General features: G+C 47.7%; 1 protein-coding gene across 1 annotated transcript in view; it reads right to left on the bottom strand.

Moving 5' to 3' along the window:
* The window catches only part of LOC146200112 (uncharacterized), a 479,695-nt gene that overhangs the window by 132,544 nt on the left and 329,013 nt on the right, over positions 1–18,138 (bottom strand). The window contains exons 13-16 of the mRNA XM_084592273.1: positions 16,966–17,172; positions 6,724–6,890; positions 2,232–2,459; positions 648–808 (exon numbers count right to left, since the gene is read on the bottom strand). Of these exons, the coding sequence (XP_084448399.1) occupies positions 648–808; positions 2,232–2,459; positions 6,724–6,890; positions 16,966–17,172 (763 nt within the window). The remainder of the gene's footprint in view (positions 1–647; positions 809–2,231; positions 2,460–6,723; positions 6,891–16,965; positions 17,173–18,138) is intronic.

Consider the following 18,138-nt stretch of genomic DNA (forward strand, 5'->3'; position numbering starts at 1 on the left):
AATCACAAAAGTCACAATCCACGAGATGTAGTCTAGAAACTTTTTTTTTCTTGGACAGAGTACCGACGACATTATTGTCTGATTAAAGATATTTGGTGACATTTGACAGGCTGGAAACTGACATCCCTGTTTTTAATAAAGCATGTACCAAAAAAAAAAAAGGGAAGTTGAGTTTCTGCCCTAACAGAAACGTAGAACAACTGGCTTTTCTCTTTGAAAGGTGAGCCAATAACTTTGCCCTCCTTAACTTTGCTGAGATCTCCTGCTTCACATTAAGCAAAATGAAACAATCTTATGACCATACAGAAAGGTCTGAGTGCTATGATTTTAAAGACTTCAGAAAGCACTTATGAACACAATGCGACCTCAGCCAGTCTACTATCACAGCCTTATTTGGGAAAATTATCCTACACTTATATATTTATGTGCATAACTTTTTAAATAGCCGCTACTTTTACAGGAAGTTGGCTGTTGGTATATTGAGAAAAATAGGCTTTTTCTTTTTCTCTTCTTATCTGCCGTGGTAGAGATGACAAGCACTGCTGAGCTACAATGTGCACACTCTACCGTCAATCGTAGAGACAAATTTCAGCCACCATGTTTAAAACAGAGCTACAAGAGAAACAAAGTTAGGTTACAGTTCTTACTCAGATGCTTGTTGTTCTCGTCAGGGAGGTGCCACAGTGACCAGTCAAAGTCTAGCACGTCGTCTTGGTCGCAGTCTTGACACGATGCTCTCAGCACGACTCTCTCATGGCTCCTCACTCGCTGGTTGGAGTCGCACGTTGCGCAGCTTAATTCGATGAGCCTAGAGGCAAATTAAATGTATGCACTAAACGAATGAATTGCTAGGATCAACCAGGCACGTACAAAAATCAGGCCCATAATTCCACCTGGTAAACCCATATGTGGCCCCTATGTAATAATCGGGATCAGCCTCAAAGAAGGCTGTGTTCGATGATAAATTACATCAATACTTTCAGCCTCAGTTTCATATAAAACTCTGAGCTTTAAAGTGGTAACGCGAGTCCCTTCCCCATTGGATTCTAAAAGAAGTTAATGGCAGCTGATGGAATAGAATAAATCTTGCCCAGCTGCTACCAAAGATTTCACAAATTTTACAGCTACAGCTGGTAGCCTAAACCTGTCTTATTATGGTGCTACTAATAAATACTAAGTTTGCAGAGCACAGCTTTTACTAAACACAGCAGCATGTCTGTTTCATTATACCAAACGAGCTAAGGTGTTGCCTTTTAATTGATGCCCAACTAAAGGCCGGAACGGGACTGTCCTTGTTAGCTTATCTCTTGATATATATGCATTTGTAAGCAGCCACATTATATGAAAAACCACCCAACATAGGTATAAGACCCCTCTTAAACAAGTGGTATGTGCATGTCTGCACAGCCAAGGAGTAGCGTGTCCAACCCAAGATCCAAAGGTGCACGGTTCAATTCCTATTTCACTCCAATTTCAATTACGCCTTCTGCTCAATTCATTTACTTTACATGTTTACATGCCTTAATGAGTCATGCTGCAACTTTGTAATCACAGTGTATGTACTGCATTAATCAGTTTCCAGTTCCGCTGCTTCACTTGTAATGTCAGACATTTTCGACAAATGTGGATTTCCTCTACACGCACCACTGGGTTCTCCATTAAAAAGGAGGACTCTTTCATGCTGCGTCATGCTGCTCCTCTTGGCCAACAACCATGGCAGAATGCTTGCAGTCTGACTGCCCACCCCATGACAAGACTGTAGTCTAACCCCTGAAATAACGGCTCATATCCTGAGACAAACATGCACATGGTGCACAGCATTCTTCACAATGCAGTGAAGGATATGGTGGGCACTATCGTTTGCTAAAGCAGCTGGGGGTTTGCAAGTTCCCTCATAGTTTTGATCATTAGAACATCTCTCAGTGGCTGCCTACCAGCAATATTTATATATTTATTTATTAATATAGTATCTTAAAAATTTTAAATCTTAAAAATTTAAATTACATTAAATTAAGTTTAATTTCAAATATTTCAAAATACTGATATATAAATATTAAAATATATAGATATTTTAATATTTATATATTTATTTAGTACGGTGTATGACATACTGGATGCCGCCCAATGCCACTCTGCACGATGATGCGCAAATATGTCGACCCCTCTACCCCTCGCTCGGGTACAACAGAGAAGAGGTGGCCCTCTACTGGTGATTACAGCGTGTGGCATACCGGAAGCGATGGCCACCGGCAGAGGCCTTCAGGACCTGGTAGGCGACGCGGGAGGTGTTGCCCAGCGCCAGCGTAGCCGTGAAGAGGAAGGTGGCACCTGGCAGTGGGTTCAGGGATGAGGTGGGGAAACGAAGAGTCATGCTGCTCCTCTTGGCCAGAGACGACGGCACCGGGTCAGTGAAGCAATCGGTATCATCCCCAATCAGGTGCTGGCACTTCCACGTGACCCTGAAGATGAAAGGGTGAGGGGTAGGTTAGGAGGAGTAGATGCAACAAAACCCTTAACACCGCCTTTTCATTTTGAAAATTTTTATAAACTTTTTCTTGTTTACAATAATTAAATTTTATAAATTATCATGAATGTAAAATCAGCATGTATACATTCATAACAGATCTAGTCAGTCATACGCACCACAATGTGTTCGCTACGTATTACTTCACAATTATGGAATACCGTTGCGTGCCCCTCTGGTAGGGTGGCTAGAACTTTTTGCCTCTGTCATTCAGAGGGCCCGGATTCGAACGCCAATGGCGACAAATTTAGTTTCAATAATTCCATTTTCTGAACTAACCCTTTAGAGTAGCCTCCTTGCCGATTTCGGCTTGATTTGGACCCTACCACAATTCAGCGTTATTTGACTGTGGAGTGTTGCAATTACCGCGCTAGGTCATGTGGTTATGACGTCATGATCGCGTCGATCGAATCAAGATTTTTCCTGACTGCGATCCACGGTGACGGCGGCGACGGCTTTTCGGCGGAACGCGTGAAAGGAGCTTGGCAAGTGGGAGCACACGCTGTGTGACATCGGTGAACCGCAGTTTTACGCCCGATCGTTGCCAGATATGCATCGCTGAGCGAGCCGACGCTGAAGACCGTTTGCTAGGGACAAGCAGGTCCAAAAATCCCAAGAGCACATGCAAAATCTGCACAAAAGAAATGCTAAAGCCTGAACGTTGCTACTTCACGTTCGCGCGCCCCTTGTAGAGATTTTGCTAGCAAGGCCAGGGCTCGTGCCACACTGTGAAAATTCCCTTTCCTTGGCGCGCGTTCGTTGCAAGATTGTGCTCTAATCTGGCACACAAACTTCGTTTCTATCCGGATCACGAGTACAAGTTCGATATATCCGGATATATCCATTTTCGCTGTATCCGATATACTCTGTGGGCTCCTCGCCCACTGACGCCCTGGGTAAAGGAGGCTATGCCTGGGCACACAAGCCTGTGTGCCGCGCGATTTCGTTACTTTGCAACGAATGCGAGTGCACCCGGCTGTTGTGTGGTGTCTGCTGAATGGCGGCGGCGAAGCTTGATAAGCGCAGGGCAAGCAGCCGCGAGGAGGGACTTTCCAGAGGAATGCGGCTGCTCCAGGACGCTACCGGCGGGCACCGTTGTCGCGACGGCCCGTCGCAGCCCGCCGCGACGTTCTCGGACCAAGTAGGGGATATGTCGCCCATCCGGCCCTGCAGCGCAGGCGCACCGGTGGGAGGCCTCGAGACGGAGCCTGTTCTGCGGTACCCAGCGTGATGTGGCCATGTGGCTGCTATCTTCCCCGCCGCCCATCTTTGTGCCCGTCTTTGTGCCGTGCTGTTGTTAGGCATTGTTAGCGCGACGCTTCTCTTCTCGGCAATCGGACCCGCCTTGTAAGCGCAACTGAGGGCATTATTTTCCTATTCCTTTCACTACAATACCTGTGTAGCACATTCTTGCTTTCTTTTGTTTCGGAATAAACCGGTGTTCTATCAAAGTAGGATAGACAGTTGGGCGAGTTGGTATAATTGCATAGTGGGTGGGTGGGTGGGTGGACGGACGGACGGACGGACGGATGGATGGATGGATGGATGGATGGATGGATGGATGGATGGATGGATGGATGGATGGATGGATGGATGGATGGATGGATGGATGGATGGATGGATGGATGGATGGATGGAATATAGGAGCGTCCCCTTTGAAACGGGGTGGTAGCAGTAGCTATCATGCTCATTTTTCTACCTATATCTTAATTATTGATTTAGAATGGTTAACTAAACCATCATTCTATTTATTAAATTTTGTTCCTACATTACTAACATTATGTCACTTCTCTGCTTTTAAGCCACCAATCTTCCAGTCGTTTTTTGCTAGTTTCCACCGCCGGTTTATTCACCCGGCCACTGTTATCTCTAAACCCCAGAGCTTCAGGAACAGTGATTGCGCCTGCACCAACTACCGGATGGATACCATTACATTCGAGTATAACATGGGCAATTGTTTCACTGGAGTTTCCACATACAGCACATGCGTCATCTCCATTGTTAAATTTCTTTTTGTAGCTGCGTGTTCTAAGGCACCCTGATCTAGCTTCAAAAAGTAGGGCACTGCCTCTTGAGTTATCAAAGAAATCTTCCTTCCTGATCTGCATTTTCCACTTTCGGTATAATTCCACACTCTGTTTCTTTTCCATCGAATTTATCCAATTTTTACCTTCTGTGTTTTTCACCTGTTGCTTAATGCTCTTTATTTCTCCGTCCTTGTTACTAGCATACTTACTAGTTAGTTTCCTAATTCTTTTCCTCCATTGTGAGTCAACGCTTTTTAGGTACAGGTATTTAAATACTTCAGCTGCCCATCTGTTACTGTCCATTTCCTCAGGCGTTCCTCATATAATATTTTACTCTGAGCTCCCCGCACTTCGAAAGATGCCCAGCCCATATCTCCCTGTACCGCCTCATTTGTAGTTTTGCCGTGGGCCGTGGTACAGCGCAAAGACAGCGCTCATCTGTTGTGCTTCTCTTCTTTGCGCTTCGTGTCTTCGCGCTATGACCCACTATGCGGTGTTCTATCCTCAATGTTCGTGGCGTTTCACTCGTCGGGTGAGACCATAGCTCACACATAATTCAAGAAGGCGTGGCCTTCAACTCCTTATGTCCGAAAGGTCCGAAATACGCGCTGAGCCAAATTTAGAACCAATGCGTAGAGCGCAAAACGGCGAATCGTTTGACACCATTCCATGCATGAGTCCTGCGTCAAACAGTTCGGCCGCAATGACGGTTAGAACACCCGGGAGAGGGGGGGGGGGGGGGGGGGGGGGGGGCATGGTTTGGAAGAGCAAAGGTCGCCGGTGCGAATCCCAGCGTTTACTAGGCTCCGACACAACTACCACTTTTGTGCTAGGTGACCCGCCGAATCATTTGACACCACACCGAGCCTTCTGCGCCAAACGGGTGGCCCACAAATTTTATACAGATAGTGGTACTAATGGGTGATGCCTGTTGTAGGCCCGAATTGCGACGCTCGAGCACCACCGTGCAACTCGTGCAGTCACGTGGATGGTACACCACGTGGTATACGCTGTTGCTACGCGATGGCCAGCTGGGCTGCCATTTTAAATACCATGGCTCACATGACCTTGGATTGCAGAAAACATATCGTGAGAAACGTAACTAGTAGAGCTCACACTCTCGAAACAGTGTTCTGTTTCGTGGCTAAAGCGTAAATAAACACTGGTGACTGACCCGTTCTTGTCACCGGGTTTATTAGCACAAGCAACGTGCATGGACTATACGAGCGGTGTGCAGGGCGATTTTCATAACGGTCAGTTTGTTTTCTCACAACTGTTTAAGGAACGTCGGTGCAGAGTGGGCAGGTGGATTTTATGTCATGGAGGTCAACACTTAAACAACTGATTAAACAAAAATTAATTATTCGGCTTTCTTGTTTTCTAATCGCAAGGAATTGAAGGCTGTCAGCACTGAAGGTCAGCACGCGGTTCGCACTATCGAACATCAGAAATGTGCCTTGAAAGCTCATTGATTGGGCTTTCCTACGCTGCATGTTTATAAATAGTGCCTCTTCAGTTTGTTGTGCATGACGTACAGAATATATTAGTCTATTGACGATGTAATAATGAAGGTACTTGATTTCAGCGAAATACCACGTGAACCCATGCACAGTGAGGAGCACCCAAGCAAGGTGGAGGCTCTATGACGAAAGCTTCTAAAATCTATTTAGTCCTAATGTATTGTCATTAATCGCCGATTAATTAGTTGACTTCATTAGTGTTGTAATTATCAAGCTGTAATAAAACGTCAGGTATGCATGATTGCAAAACCGTTGTCAAAAAAGCACTATACCGGACCTCTCGCAGACCTTAAAATAAATATCTGCAAAGGCTATAAAATAGAAAGTACCACAATCCTTGCTCAAATATAAAATCCAAGGGGTTTGCTTCAGAGCTCCCTAATAGAGCTCCCTCAACATCTCCGGCTTTCGCAATCTCGCAAGTAGCGTTGAATCGCTTGCTCACCCTCCCAGGAACAGGCAGTGCTCCCAGGAGCCTGTAGAATTACTGAAAGTTGCGTTTAACTGAAAGCAGCGCTAAAGTACGGCTGGTTGTCCGAGTTCCATCACAATGTCTCACGTCTGTCGCTCAGATGAGAGACGCCAATGCCTGTGCACACCTCCCCAGTCTGCTCCGCCGAGTGTGGAGGCCGCCAGTGCGCTAACAACGCACCTGTATGCGGAAAGCGCCGGCGGGTAGACCTTCGCCTGGAGGATGACGACCGCGGAGGGACCGATGACACGCCATTCGCCACCAGCTATGCTGATGCTGACCGGAGTCGGAACGACAGCCAGGGTCGCGTTCTCCACGGCGTACACGGCCGTGGGCGCCATGCGGGCCTGCGAGAGAATGAGATCACCCATACTGAAACGCCTCAGAAACAAAAAGAAAAGACTTTTTCGAACCGCAAAACGTTTTGACACCGCATATGCATGGGAAAGATATTATTCTGCAGAAATAAAAAAAAATTATCCTTATCAGGCAAAACTGAACGTACATTTTTCTCGTCTGTTCTACCGTCCATGTTGCGCACTAACGCCCGCAAGTTCTGGAAAACTATAAACCTATCACATTATAAGCCTCTAGCATTACATGACGACTTAACAACCTTATCCCGGAACACGAATCTCGCCATTTTCTTCAGTTTTTACAAGCGAACCGGACGATGACCTACCAGAATTCTCAGCTCTCGGCCACCCAGTTATGCCACAGATTACATTTGATGCTAATGGCATCATGAAAGTCATTGAATCATTGGAACTTGCATCTTCATCTGGTGTCGACGGCATAAATCCTAAAATTCTAAAAAATACTAAAAACATTGTAAGTGTTATATTGAGCCACCTCTTTCAGCAGTCCGTATCAACAGGTGTCCTTCCACAAGATTGGAAAATTGGTAAGATCATTCCGGTCCTCAAAAAGGGCTCACCTGTTTCATGTAAAAATTACCGCCCCATTTCCCTCACAAGCGTCTGTTCGAAACTAATGGAACATATTATTTATTCGCACATAGTCAAATTCCTTGTCTCCGTAAATTTTTTTCATACTAACCAGCATGGCTTTCTGAAAGGACGGTCATGTGACTCCCAATTGGCTCTCTTTATTAACGACCTAAGCTCAAACATTGAGGGAAATGTTCCTACTGACACCCTTGATTTCGAAAAAGCTTTCGATAAAGTACCGCATAAAAGACTGCTACTAAAGCTATCGTGTCTAAATCTTAACCCGTTAGTATTGAAATGGCTGTCTAACTTCTTGACTAACAGAGAGCAATTTGTCTATGCTAACAATTGTTCTTCCCCTTGTCATTTCAGGTATTCCCCAAGGTACAGTCCTGGGACCCTTGCTTTTCCTGATACACATTAACGATCTTCCTTCCAATATTTCCTCTACTATTCGCTTATTTGCTGACGATTGTGTAATTTACCGCCCAATCACAAACAGTACTGACGTTGGCATTCTTCAACACGATCTTAGGCTCTGCGTTACAGTAATACCCAAGTACATACAGGAAGAGACGGACGACACTTCAGAACCAAAAAGAGCGTATTTAGAAGGAGTATGCATCTGCCGACGATGGAACGAAATCAAACATGTTTTGGAAATATTAGGAGACATTAGCCAACGTTTGCACCCAGCTTCGATTTGGCTAACATGGTCATCTCATGTCATGAACATCGCTAACGAGGCTAATCGTACCCTTGGTTTCACACGGCGCAATCTACGTTTTTCCACCCCATCCATCAAATCATTAGCATACCTAACTTTTGTCCGTCCTAAACTAGAATACGTTTCAGCAATATGGGATCCTCGCCAGTCTAACCTCTCTTTAACCTTAAAAAAAAAAAAATACAAAATCGTGCTATCCGTTTCATTTATTCTGATTATTCGTATCACACTAGTTTGTCTGCTTTAAAATCTAGAGCCAATTTCCTTAGCCTTGAAACCCGACGGAAAATTTCTCGATTGTGCCTCTTTCATATGTTTTATCATTCATCTTTAGGAGAATCAGGAATCAGTCATATCACCTGCTTGTCGCCTCTCAAGCCGTATTCATCACCATAAGATCGTCTACGCCCCCTCCGCAAGAACTATCGCTCATTCTCGATCTTTTTTTGTCACGTCATCCCGGGACTGAAATGATCTACCACAGGACGCCGTGCATCATATCAACGCCAGACCGCTATCAAGACCATTGTTGTTTCACTCCCATGCCCATCCCTAATGTAATGCCTCATACCAGGGGCCTTTGAGGTATCAAATAAATAAATAAATACTCATGCTTGAGCCCCTGAACGCCCGAATACGCTATGTAGAGGCTAACTTACGACTGTGCATAAACAGACTGAACAATTACTGCTTTTTTTATTTTTTTTTTTTTTTAATGTCAAGAGCACGGGGTACATATTAGAGCCGTGTGCTACACTTGCAGATGGCGGCCTTCAATCATGGAGTGAATTCCTACCGACGCAGCCTTTAAACACTTCATGACCCCAATGGGCACCATCGAAGCATACAGTGCCTGATACTGTTAGTTATTACTTTAAAAACCCTCGATATGGCGAGCTGCGGTCGAGATACTAATTCAGCACAAATGCATCACAGAAAGCATCCAACATTGATAGTGTTCATCTCACGTCGTAAAGACAGAAGCTGCGGTGAAATTAAGAACAGCCGCCGAGTCAAGCAAAATGTACTGTTATATGAGTACCGACGTCGATTACGTAGATTACCTCGAAGCCACACTATACAAAGAACCTAAAGAAAATTGCAACAGGAAATAAAAAAATTAGGGGGATACTATACGCTCCGCCGATATAGTTTTGAAGGGATAGCATTTCACGCATACAATGTTTTCTTTTACTTTCTGTTTTCGTAATTAATTTTCAGCCATTCACGTTATCCCTACAACACCCTTCGACGATGTATGCTGAAAAAAAAAAAAAAATACCGACACGCAGGCACGTCATACGGCTTGGTTGAAGCGTGACTTTATGTGTGGGATGGTAAGTTACGCTCTCGCGTCGTACCCTTAAAGGCCCACTGTCCACCCCCCGGTCGAAAATATTTTCTTCCCCGGTGACTGTGGGACTTCGCCCCTAGAAGGCAAGGCCAATCACCCGATTCTGTCATGCCTCTCTCCTTCCGTTCCCTCGCAAAGGTTTTTCACTCTCCTGCCCGAGGTCGTCTAGCCTCCGCAATACAAATTCCCCTTCCTCCTCCGCGTTTGGCGGAAGGTGGGGCGTGGCTCTCCGCGAGCGCGAAAAAAAAAAAGAACGGTTGAGGGAGCGCGCGCCGCTGGATTCAGTCTGGCCGTGGCGAGGGAAAAGCGCGCTGCGAGCGGTAGACACCCATCCTTCTCCCGTCAGTCAGCGAGACGGACCAATGGACATCGTTCCCGATACGTACGTCATTATCGTGGCCCGTCGGGCCAGCGCAGGAAGCGGGGAGGCTGGCTTCCCAAAGGAGAGCATGAGAGAGCTTTGAATTGTATTTTCGATGCTTTGCGGCGCGCGTGTCACTGTAGCATTTTGCACAGACTATCTCCGGTACCTGATCGAAACACTGGGCTCCTTTGTTTAAAAGGGCCTTCCCTGGACAGTGGCCCTTTAAAGGTTGATCTTAAATGTCCCCAATAATATAGCACCTTACACTGATAGGGCAGGATAGGCGAATAATGTAGCGGGCAAGAGAAGCTTTCGCCGTTGTTTTCGCAATTCAACTAGGGTTAACCAGAGCTAAACCAGAACATTTTAATTTTTTTCCACATTTGACTTGGCTGCGTTCCGTACATGATCCCGCCAGTCTGCATATCTTCACCGCACTCGTCGTCGTTTTCAAGTCTTCAGACCTTACGTGCCGGTACGGTTACTTTTGCCGCATCTTTTTATTTTTTTTTTCCTGCGTACTACAGCAGACCGGACCGACCTATCCAATGACATCGCGGACGTCATGTGCTCATCGAATTTCTCCAATGATCTTTGAAGCCATTTTAACGCGATGTGTGTAGAGATACACGTGTACCCCGCTCTCCTTCCTAGCCAGCGGCGAAGCCACGAGACGAGCGCCTGCTACGCGCGGATAAGGTAGGGGGGAATGAATGCACTTACGCATTGCCCTCGCTCCGCACGCACTGTCGTGACAGCATTGCACTGGTCACAAGGGTGCATTCCAATCTCGAGAAGCAACTGATTGCTTCTCGTTGCGGAATACCGAAAGGGATAATTAGTTAGTTCTATGGGATTTTATGGCGCAAACTCTCTTACTCTCTAGCTACCTCCTCGTGTGGATCCCTTGCCATTCCCAGCCGATGACCGCGACGACTTGGTGAGTCAACGTAAGTCTATTTTATCGTAAAGAACGTTATTCCGCAGTGTGTGCTTTACCTTGCGTTAGGATACTAAACTGTTACCTAGCGTACTCTGTCGTTGTCTATTTCGTCCGAATCCGCCGTGGTTGTGACCGCACAACGGGTTGGAGAAAGGTGTCGCGTACGAGAAACGCCTAAGCGTAACTGGCGCGTAAGCCCGCCTTCCCAGGCGGCTGCGCGCAAAGTGACCCATAAGCGTTAAATTCATATTACACACACACACACACACACACACACACACACACACACACACACACACACACACACACACACACACACACACACACACACACACACACACACACACACACACACACACACACACACACACACACACACACACACACACACACACACACACACACACACACACACACACACACACACACACACACACACACACACACACACATTCCGGCGTCGGCACCGGCGTTGTGTGCAAAAAATCGCGAGCATGGTGCTGGAAGGCGGTAGCTGGTAGCTAACATGACCAAGCACTACACGATTCTTCGATCGTTTGAGCGACTTAACGAGACCACGGGATATCAGACAGTAGGGAAGAGTTGCCAACTCGGGTGACTCATTTGCAGTGGGAAGGGGGAATAAGCGTCAACCCTTCCGGTGCTCTTGGATGCCAAGTCAGGCATGGTATACTTATGTTACGCGGGCAAGTTCATACGGCTTCGTTAAAGCGGGGCTTTATACAAGGTGTACCAGCACACTTTAGCCAAGAGTCAGAAATAAAACATTTTAGGTAGGCCAGGGAATCCGCTGGCATGGAGCTGTCAGCCGTCTTACGCACTACATGTAATTTTTGTTGTGCAATTAATTATTCAATCAGTAATGAAGATAATTTTCTAAATTGCTAAATATTGACTTTAAACGATAGGTGTGATTTGCAGAGTTGGAGCACACCTTAAGAAACTCCCATTCCATATATTTGCCATAAAGGGAGCTTCGCGTATATATATTTTTTTTCCGAGATCCAAGGGAAGCCGCCGAAAAGCGAGAAATCGCTTGAATGTCGCATTCGTGAGCCACGATTGCACTGCTCTCAGTCGTGGTTTCAGTTAACGAAATCAGCTGCGGCCGTGGCTCCGCGGCCTTCTTGCAGCGGCTGGCTGGTATGTCTGCGATGGTTTCTTCGCCCCGTGTATAGCTATCGTAATAACAGTTTCGCACCATAACATGTGCAAACACCTCTTACATAATTCCCCTCAAGCGGCCTCTGGGGTGATGAAACGAGAATAAATAATACTGACTATATAAAGGCAACGATGGATAACCATTTTCTATTTCGTGAACATTTGTGCATTAGACTCGCAACACCGAAAAATCCAGATGACTCGGAAAGATAAAGCCGCCTTATTGAGTGCGCAATTCACATAACTGACAGCGCGGTCATTCGCGCCATGGTCGCCGCCACCTTGAATACCGGAGAAACAAAAGCACGGTAGCAGACGTAAACTAAACAGCCGGAGTCGCGCCGCCCATTCCGCTCGGCTGTTCGGACAACACGAGCCGCGATAAGGGTCAACAAGATACCGCCAGAGAACAAGCGGGGACAAAATAAGCGAACCCGTCAAAGAAGGAATAGCGATAAGGGGCACAAGCGCATAGCGCCAACAATTGTCGCTCGACGCCGGTGGTGCTCGAGCCCGAGTGTCTGTTCGAAGCACGTCTGCCTTTTCTCTTTTTTTCGCCACAGTGACAAATGCAGGGAGGCGAGACAGCAAAAAGTAAAGCCGTTCCGCCGACCAGAGAAATCGCAGGAAGCGATGCCGGCGGCAGCACGCACACAGCTAGGCATCTACGATGTGTGTATGCATACGCACGCTGTGCGTACGCCCTACAGAGCTACAGACGCGCAGCGCGCGTAATAATTGCAGCGCCTCCGGAACCCCGATCGCCGCCGAGCGATACGTTCGGCAGGGCCTCGCGAAAGCCTGGCGCATTAAGCATGCGCCCTCTGCGAGCACGCCTCATAAACTCTGCTGCCAGAGATAAGGAAACGCATCTGTGCCCACTGAACACTGCGAAGAAACAAAAAGGTGCCAGGAAAAAAAAAAAAGTAAACAAAGGATTGGGCAAGCAGCTTGGGCCAGCCTTAGCCGGGCGAATCAACTGGAACGAAAGATGGAAGGGTGAAGACGAAGATAAGATGGCACCGTGGGCCCGGCGTTAGCCGCGTCAGCAAGCAAGCGCAAGACAAAAGTCAATAACGAGAAGGCGGGGAATGAGAGGGGAGAAAGCGCGGGAGAGACGAGTCGAGCAACAGAGTAGCGTAAAAACGGGCACTTAGTGACGGTCCCAGCGGAGCAGGAAGACGGAGCGAAAGCAGACAGCGAAGCCGCTGGAGTGCGGGCCAGGAGAAAGAACGGTGAAATGTGCGACGGGGGAAAAAGAAGTGCGCAAAAAAAGAATGCTGAGAAGGAGCGGATCGCATCGCGAAAAGACAGCGGTCGTGAAAAATAACCAAGAGTAAAGCAGAAACCGAAGAGTCATCGTCGTGATTAATGATGAAGAGATGCGCCATTTCCTCCCTCCCCTCCACAGGGGAAGAAGAGAAAGCGGGCGGGGTGCCAGGAGCGAATGAAACGGCTGAATTAATAACAAACACAATTAATCACGTGCCACGCTGCGCGATAGTGTATGCGCTGGATCCGCCGCCGCCCGAGGCGCCTTCAGCCCGCGGCCGACGACGAGTGCCGGCCGGTGCCGCCGCCGTCATTTCGGCAACGGGAGGAAGCACATTTTTCCTTCATTATTTCTTCTTCCTCGGAATTTGCTTTATTCCCTCTCCGTCGCCCTCGGCACGCCTTCAAGTATGTTAGCCTGATCCGGAACCACGCCGCCTCTCTCTCTCTCTCTCTGCGGTCGTATGCTTTCTTTGGCCCCATCTGTCTTAATGGCGAACGTCGTGGAAGTTGTCCGGTTTTGATGAAAGCCAAGCTGACACGAAGCGACAGAAATTACGCGACAAGGTTAACTTCGCGTTAAGACCGTTCACTACTACAGCGAGAAGCTGTTATACGTGGTCTAAACGTAAGAGGTCTTCTATGCGCTTGTGTTCAGCTGATGCCACTGAAGCATCTAGATCTTCTCCTCCTCCTAACGTCACTCTAATATTCCTTACCGCAAATGAGGACTTCAAATGAATACTTGATTTATAGAGTTTAACGTCCGAAAGCGATTCGGGCGAACAAGGTCGCCCTAGCGGAAGGTTCCGATTAATTTTGACCAGCTGGTGTTCTTTAACCTGCGGTTGCAACGCACCATGCACGGGCGCCTCGCGTGTTTCCTCCATCGAAACGCGGCCTCCACAGCTGGGTTGGAAGCCAGGTCCCCCAGTTCCGTATCTGAGCGCCCCAACCACTGAGCTATCTTTTAGCCACCATAACTGAGCTATCAGAGGGCGCCGCGAAAACAGTGCTAAAAAGTGCCCTCTGAGCGTCTGCTGGGTACTACAAGTCCCCGGCGTCCTCATCCGAATGCATGCTATTGATACGGACCCACAGCTTTCGGATGTATTACAGCACGGATTACAACAAATTTAAAGCGCTCAAAATGGTTTAATGGTTGTCAAGGTGTGAAACAGGCAATAAATAACCCACTGCCAGAATTTATACGACCCGCAGAAATCGGAGGCGAAGTGACAGCACGCTGCCACTCGATAACCAGGCGTGTGTCGAGCGAAGTGGAGTCCTCTACCAAAGCCGTTGGAAAAAAAAAATAGCGGATATTTATCCAAGTTAAACCTCATTATAACCTACCGTAGCTCTGCTAAACATGGCTACACTTCTTCAGTCATACAGGCCTTTCTTCACACGAGCTTATCCCTCTTCGTTGGTCTCTGCCTCCAGCCGATCAAGCTTTCTCTTCGCTGATGCTTATTATTAGGGAGCTATATCGCCTGGATAATCAGGCTCAGCCTGACGCCTGTGCCGAAGCGTTAATCGGACCGGCACACCCCATGCATGGCGAGACTAAGCAACCAGACTCCAGCAAAGCAGTTGTTTAAGCCCCAAAATAGTCACATGGTATTCCAGCGGACAGCCTCCATGTCCACGATCGGGACGATTGCTCGGTGACCTCGGGTAGCGCTTCGAACGAGGAAGATGAAGAACCGGGCAGTTTAGCAGGAGGCCTCGAGCTAGGCGCTCTCAGGCGGCTCTCAAACATCCGAGTGCAACATTGGAAGTTGCTGTGCAAAGAGTAGAGTCACGCTCTAAAATGATACGTTTTTCAATTAATTCGGTCTCGTTCCACACAGGCAGATACGCTAGGTGCAAGCTTGGGCGATTTGAATTGATCTAGAGCAAACACTTTTAACCTCGGAAAAAAGGGGCGCGAGCTTACAGAGGGGGAAAAAAAAATTGCGCACTGTATTCTGCGCGGTCAACGGATGAAAAAAAAAAAAAAAAAAAAGCGTGGTGCACCAGCATTTCAGCCGAAGCGTTGTGGAATGGCAGTTAAAATATTTGGTCGTTGGCATAAGGTTTGGTACGGTTTTAGGCTATTTAACGTCCCAAAGCGACTCAGGCTGTGAGAGACGCCGTAGTGGAGGGCTCCGGACATTTCGACCACCTGGGGTTCTTTAACGTGTACTGACATCGCACACGGGCGCCTTGCTTTTCGCCTCCACCGAAAAGCAGCCGCCACAACCGGGATTCGATCCCGCATCCTTGGGCACAGAAGTCGAGCGTCCTAAGCACTGCACAACCACGGCGTTTGACATAGAAGTTCATAGTGGTGGCGTCGTTTCGTATCGCCGTTCCCTGTCCGCATGATTATACATTCTTCTTGTCACTTCTTCCCTCTTGAATTGTTTTTAAAAAGCTATACATCGCTTATTCACGTGGTACAAGTACAGAAGATCTAAGGTGCAATGGTATCCAAAATATTAATGCAGGAAAATTACTGGGGCAGGCCAACACCCGCTGCCTCTATCTTGCAGCGATCGCATGCATTTATATAGCTAACTGGATTCTAGTAACTTTTGAGAGCACGCAAAATTAAACGAGTATTTGTCCAATACATGATGCCCAGTTTCTCCTTTCCTCACTTAAACAACCCCATCGTTTTCCTTCACGGATTTCTATTTCTCCTATAGTTTCATCCCAATCTGTCAAAAAAAAAATTAGGTTGGACTTAGCTTTAGATAAGCCCGGTAGGTTGCGAAAGCAATATTAGCATGACTACGCTATAGTTTCGTTGCTTTTCTTCTTCTGTTTCCTGAACGCGTTGTTGCCGCCTAGTAGCATTCCTACGTTCTTGACTGCTGAGTGAGCACGTCGACAAAGAGTCTTCACTGTTCAAAGCGTTCATTACATTCCATTCGGAGTCGTCAGCGGTTTAGGACGATTCAAGAGAAGCGGCGCGACGCACATGTCTAGCTGCATCTTGAGCGCGCCGTCGAGCGAGACGCTGTTCCCGTTCTTCATCTGTCTCTGTAGCTCGCTGTCGTTTCCTGGCTTCATCGAGACGGCGTGACTTTTCTTTCTGTTTATCAGGATGCATAGCGAGTGCCTCAGCTGAGCAAGCGCGAGCATTTATATACCCATTGTTTTCCTCATCCTTCTCCTCTCAACTGCGAGAGAAGAGATGACAGCAGCGCCACCACTCAGTAGCAGCGCGGCTCCAGACGCAGCGCGCCGTGCCCACCGACCGCCGCCACCCGACGACTAGACTTGAGGTTTTATGACGTCACAGTGACGTTATAATCTCATCCGCGGCGCGCCGTGCCTACGGACCGCAGCCACCCGACGACTCGACTTGGTAGCCCATCTCTCGCAGCTGGTATGACGTCACAGCCATCTGGGGTCATTAAAGGTCAAACATGCCTACCGACCGTGGCTACACGAAGGGCTGAAAATGGTAGTAGTAATGCTTTCGCGATAAAATGAGCCCCACCTGATCCTTCCTAAACACCCAGGAATTACGATGCTATCAAAAGATTTTTCATGCAATATAAACTGTAGTGTTTTATGCTCTACGATGGCACAGCATGCCGGTGGATATCTGGGGCCCAACGACGGTCTCACCTTCAACGAGAGCGTGTACCGGCCTACTGGCAGAATTCCAGCGGACAGGATCAAATCTTTCCGCGAAAGGGCGCCATCCAAGTGAAAGTTGTGGAGGACGTGCCCTCCCGTCGCGTTCAGCACAGTCCAGGTGTAGGCGACTCTCGTCGAAACGGGGCAGGCGGTTTCCAAAGCCGCTTCCACGAGCACGTCTTCATCCAGGTATACCTTAGAAGGAAATTAAAAAGAAAAAGCATCGCCAGCATGACGCTTTACGACGAAAGCTCGACGGGGTAAAGTACATCGTAGCGTTAGATTTTCCTTCAGTCATTTGACTAGAGGAAGCAAAAAAAAAAGCAAAAAAAAGTTAAAATAGAATAATAATATTATCAGGAGAGAACCATCAGTCAAAGTGGACAAATATATTGTAAAAATGTCATTACATCCTTAATTAAATATTATGATCTAATAAAATTTTTATTTAACGAAGCTTCATGGTTAATGCTGATAGGGAGTTGGAAGCTGTGATCATGTCAATACCGTACCAACTCTTTAAAAGAACAAAAACTAAGCTTTTTTCGATTTTTGCAGTGCAAGGAAACCCAACTCTTTCTTCCATACATAAGCGAAACTGAACGCGTCAGACGCTCAGGAAACTTGTCGGTAGCGCACCTACAAATTCTAAAGGCCCGACTCCATAGACACCTCTGCGTCCTACGCGCCGGGTGCCATGCGCGCCTGCGCAGTGAGCACCGCGCCCCGGCGCGCAAAAAAAGCGGTACACAACTCCAAGCGCATGGCGCGGTACGCGCCCGGTGCACGCTGCATAATCGGCGGAACTTGTCGCGGAGGTTCTTCCAGCGCTTCCGGAGCATTTTTACAGCCTCTGTGACGAAAACACAAGAGCATACACATGAAATGTTTGATATACACGACACAGAGCGCCCGCTGATTGGTCGATGTTTGCACGCCAGAATTCGGAGGCGCGCTACCGCGAGCAGCGCGCGCGCCGGATATCTGGTACTGTCGGATCCGAGCGTCGTGAGCGCGCTCGGCTGTGGGCGGCGCGTCGCGCATACGCAGACTTCTTCTGGCCGGCGCGCACGCATCCAAGCGCGCAAGATGCACGCTTCGAGGGCTCATGGAGTTGAGCCTTTACACTCCCATACCCAATAGTCATGCATGGACGCTTCC

Source organism: Amblyomma maculatum, chromosome 2 (genome assembly GCF_055883805.1).
Source record: "Amblyomma maculatum isolate TAMU_Amacu chromosome 2, ASM5588380v1, whole genome shotgun sequence".
NCBI lineage: Eukaryota > Metazoa > Arthropoda > Arachnida > Ixodida > Ixodidae > Amblyomma > Amblyomma maculatum.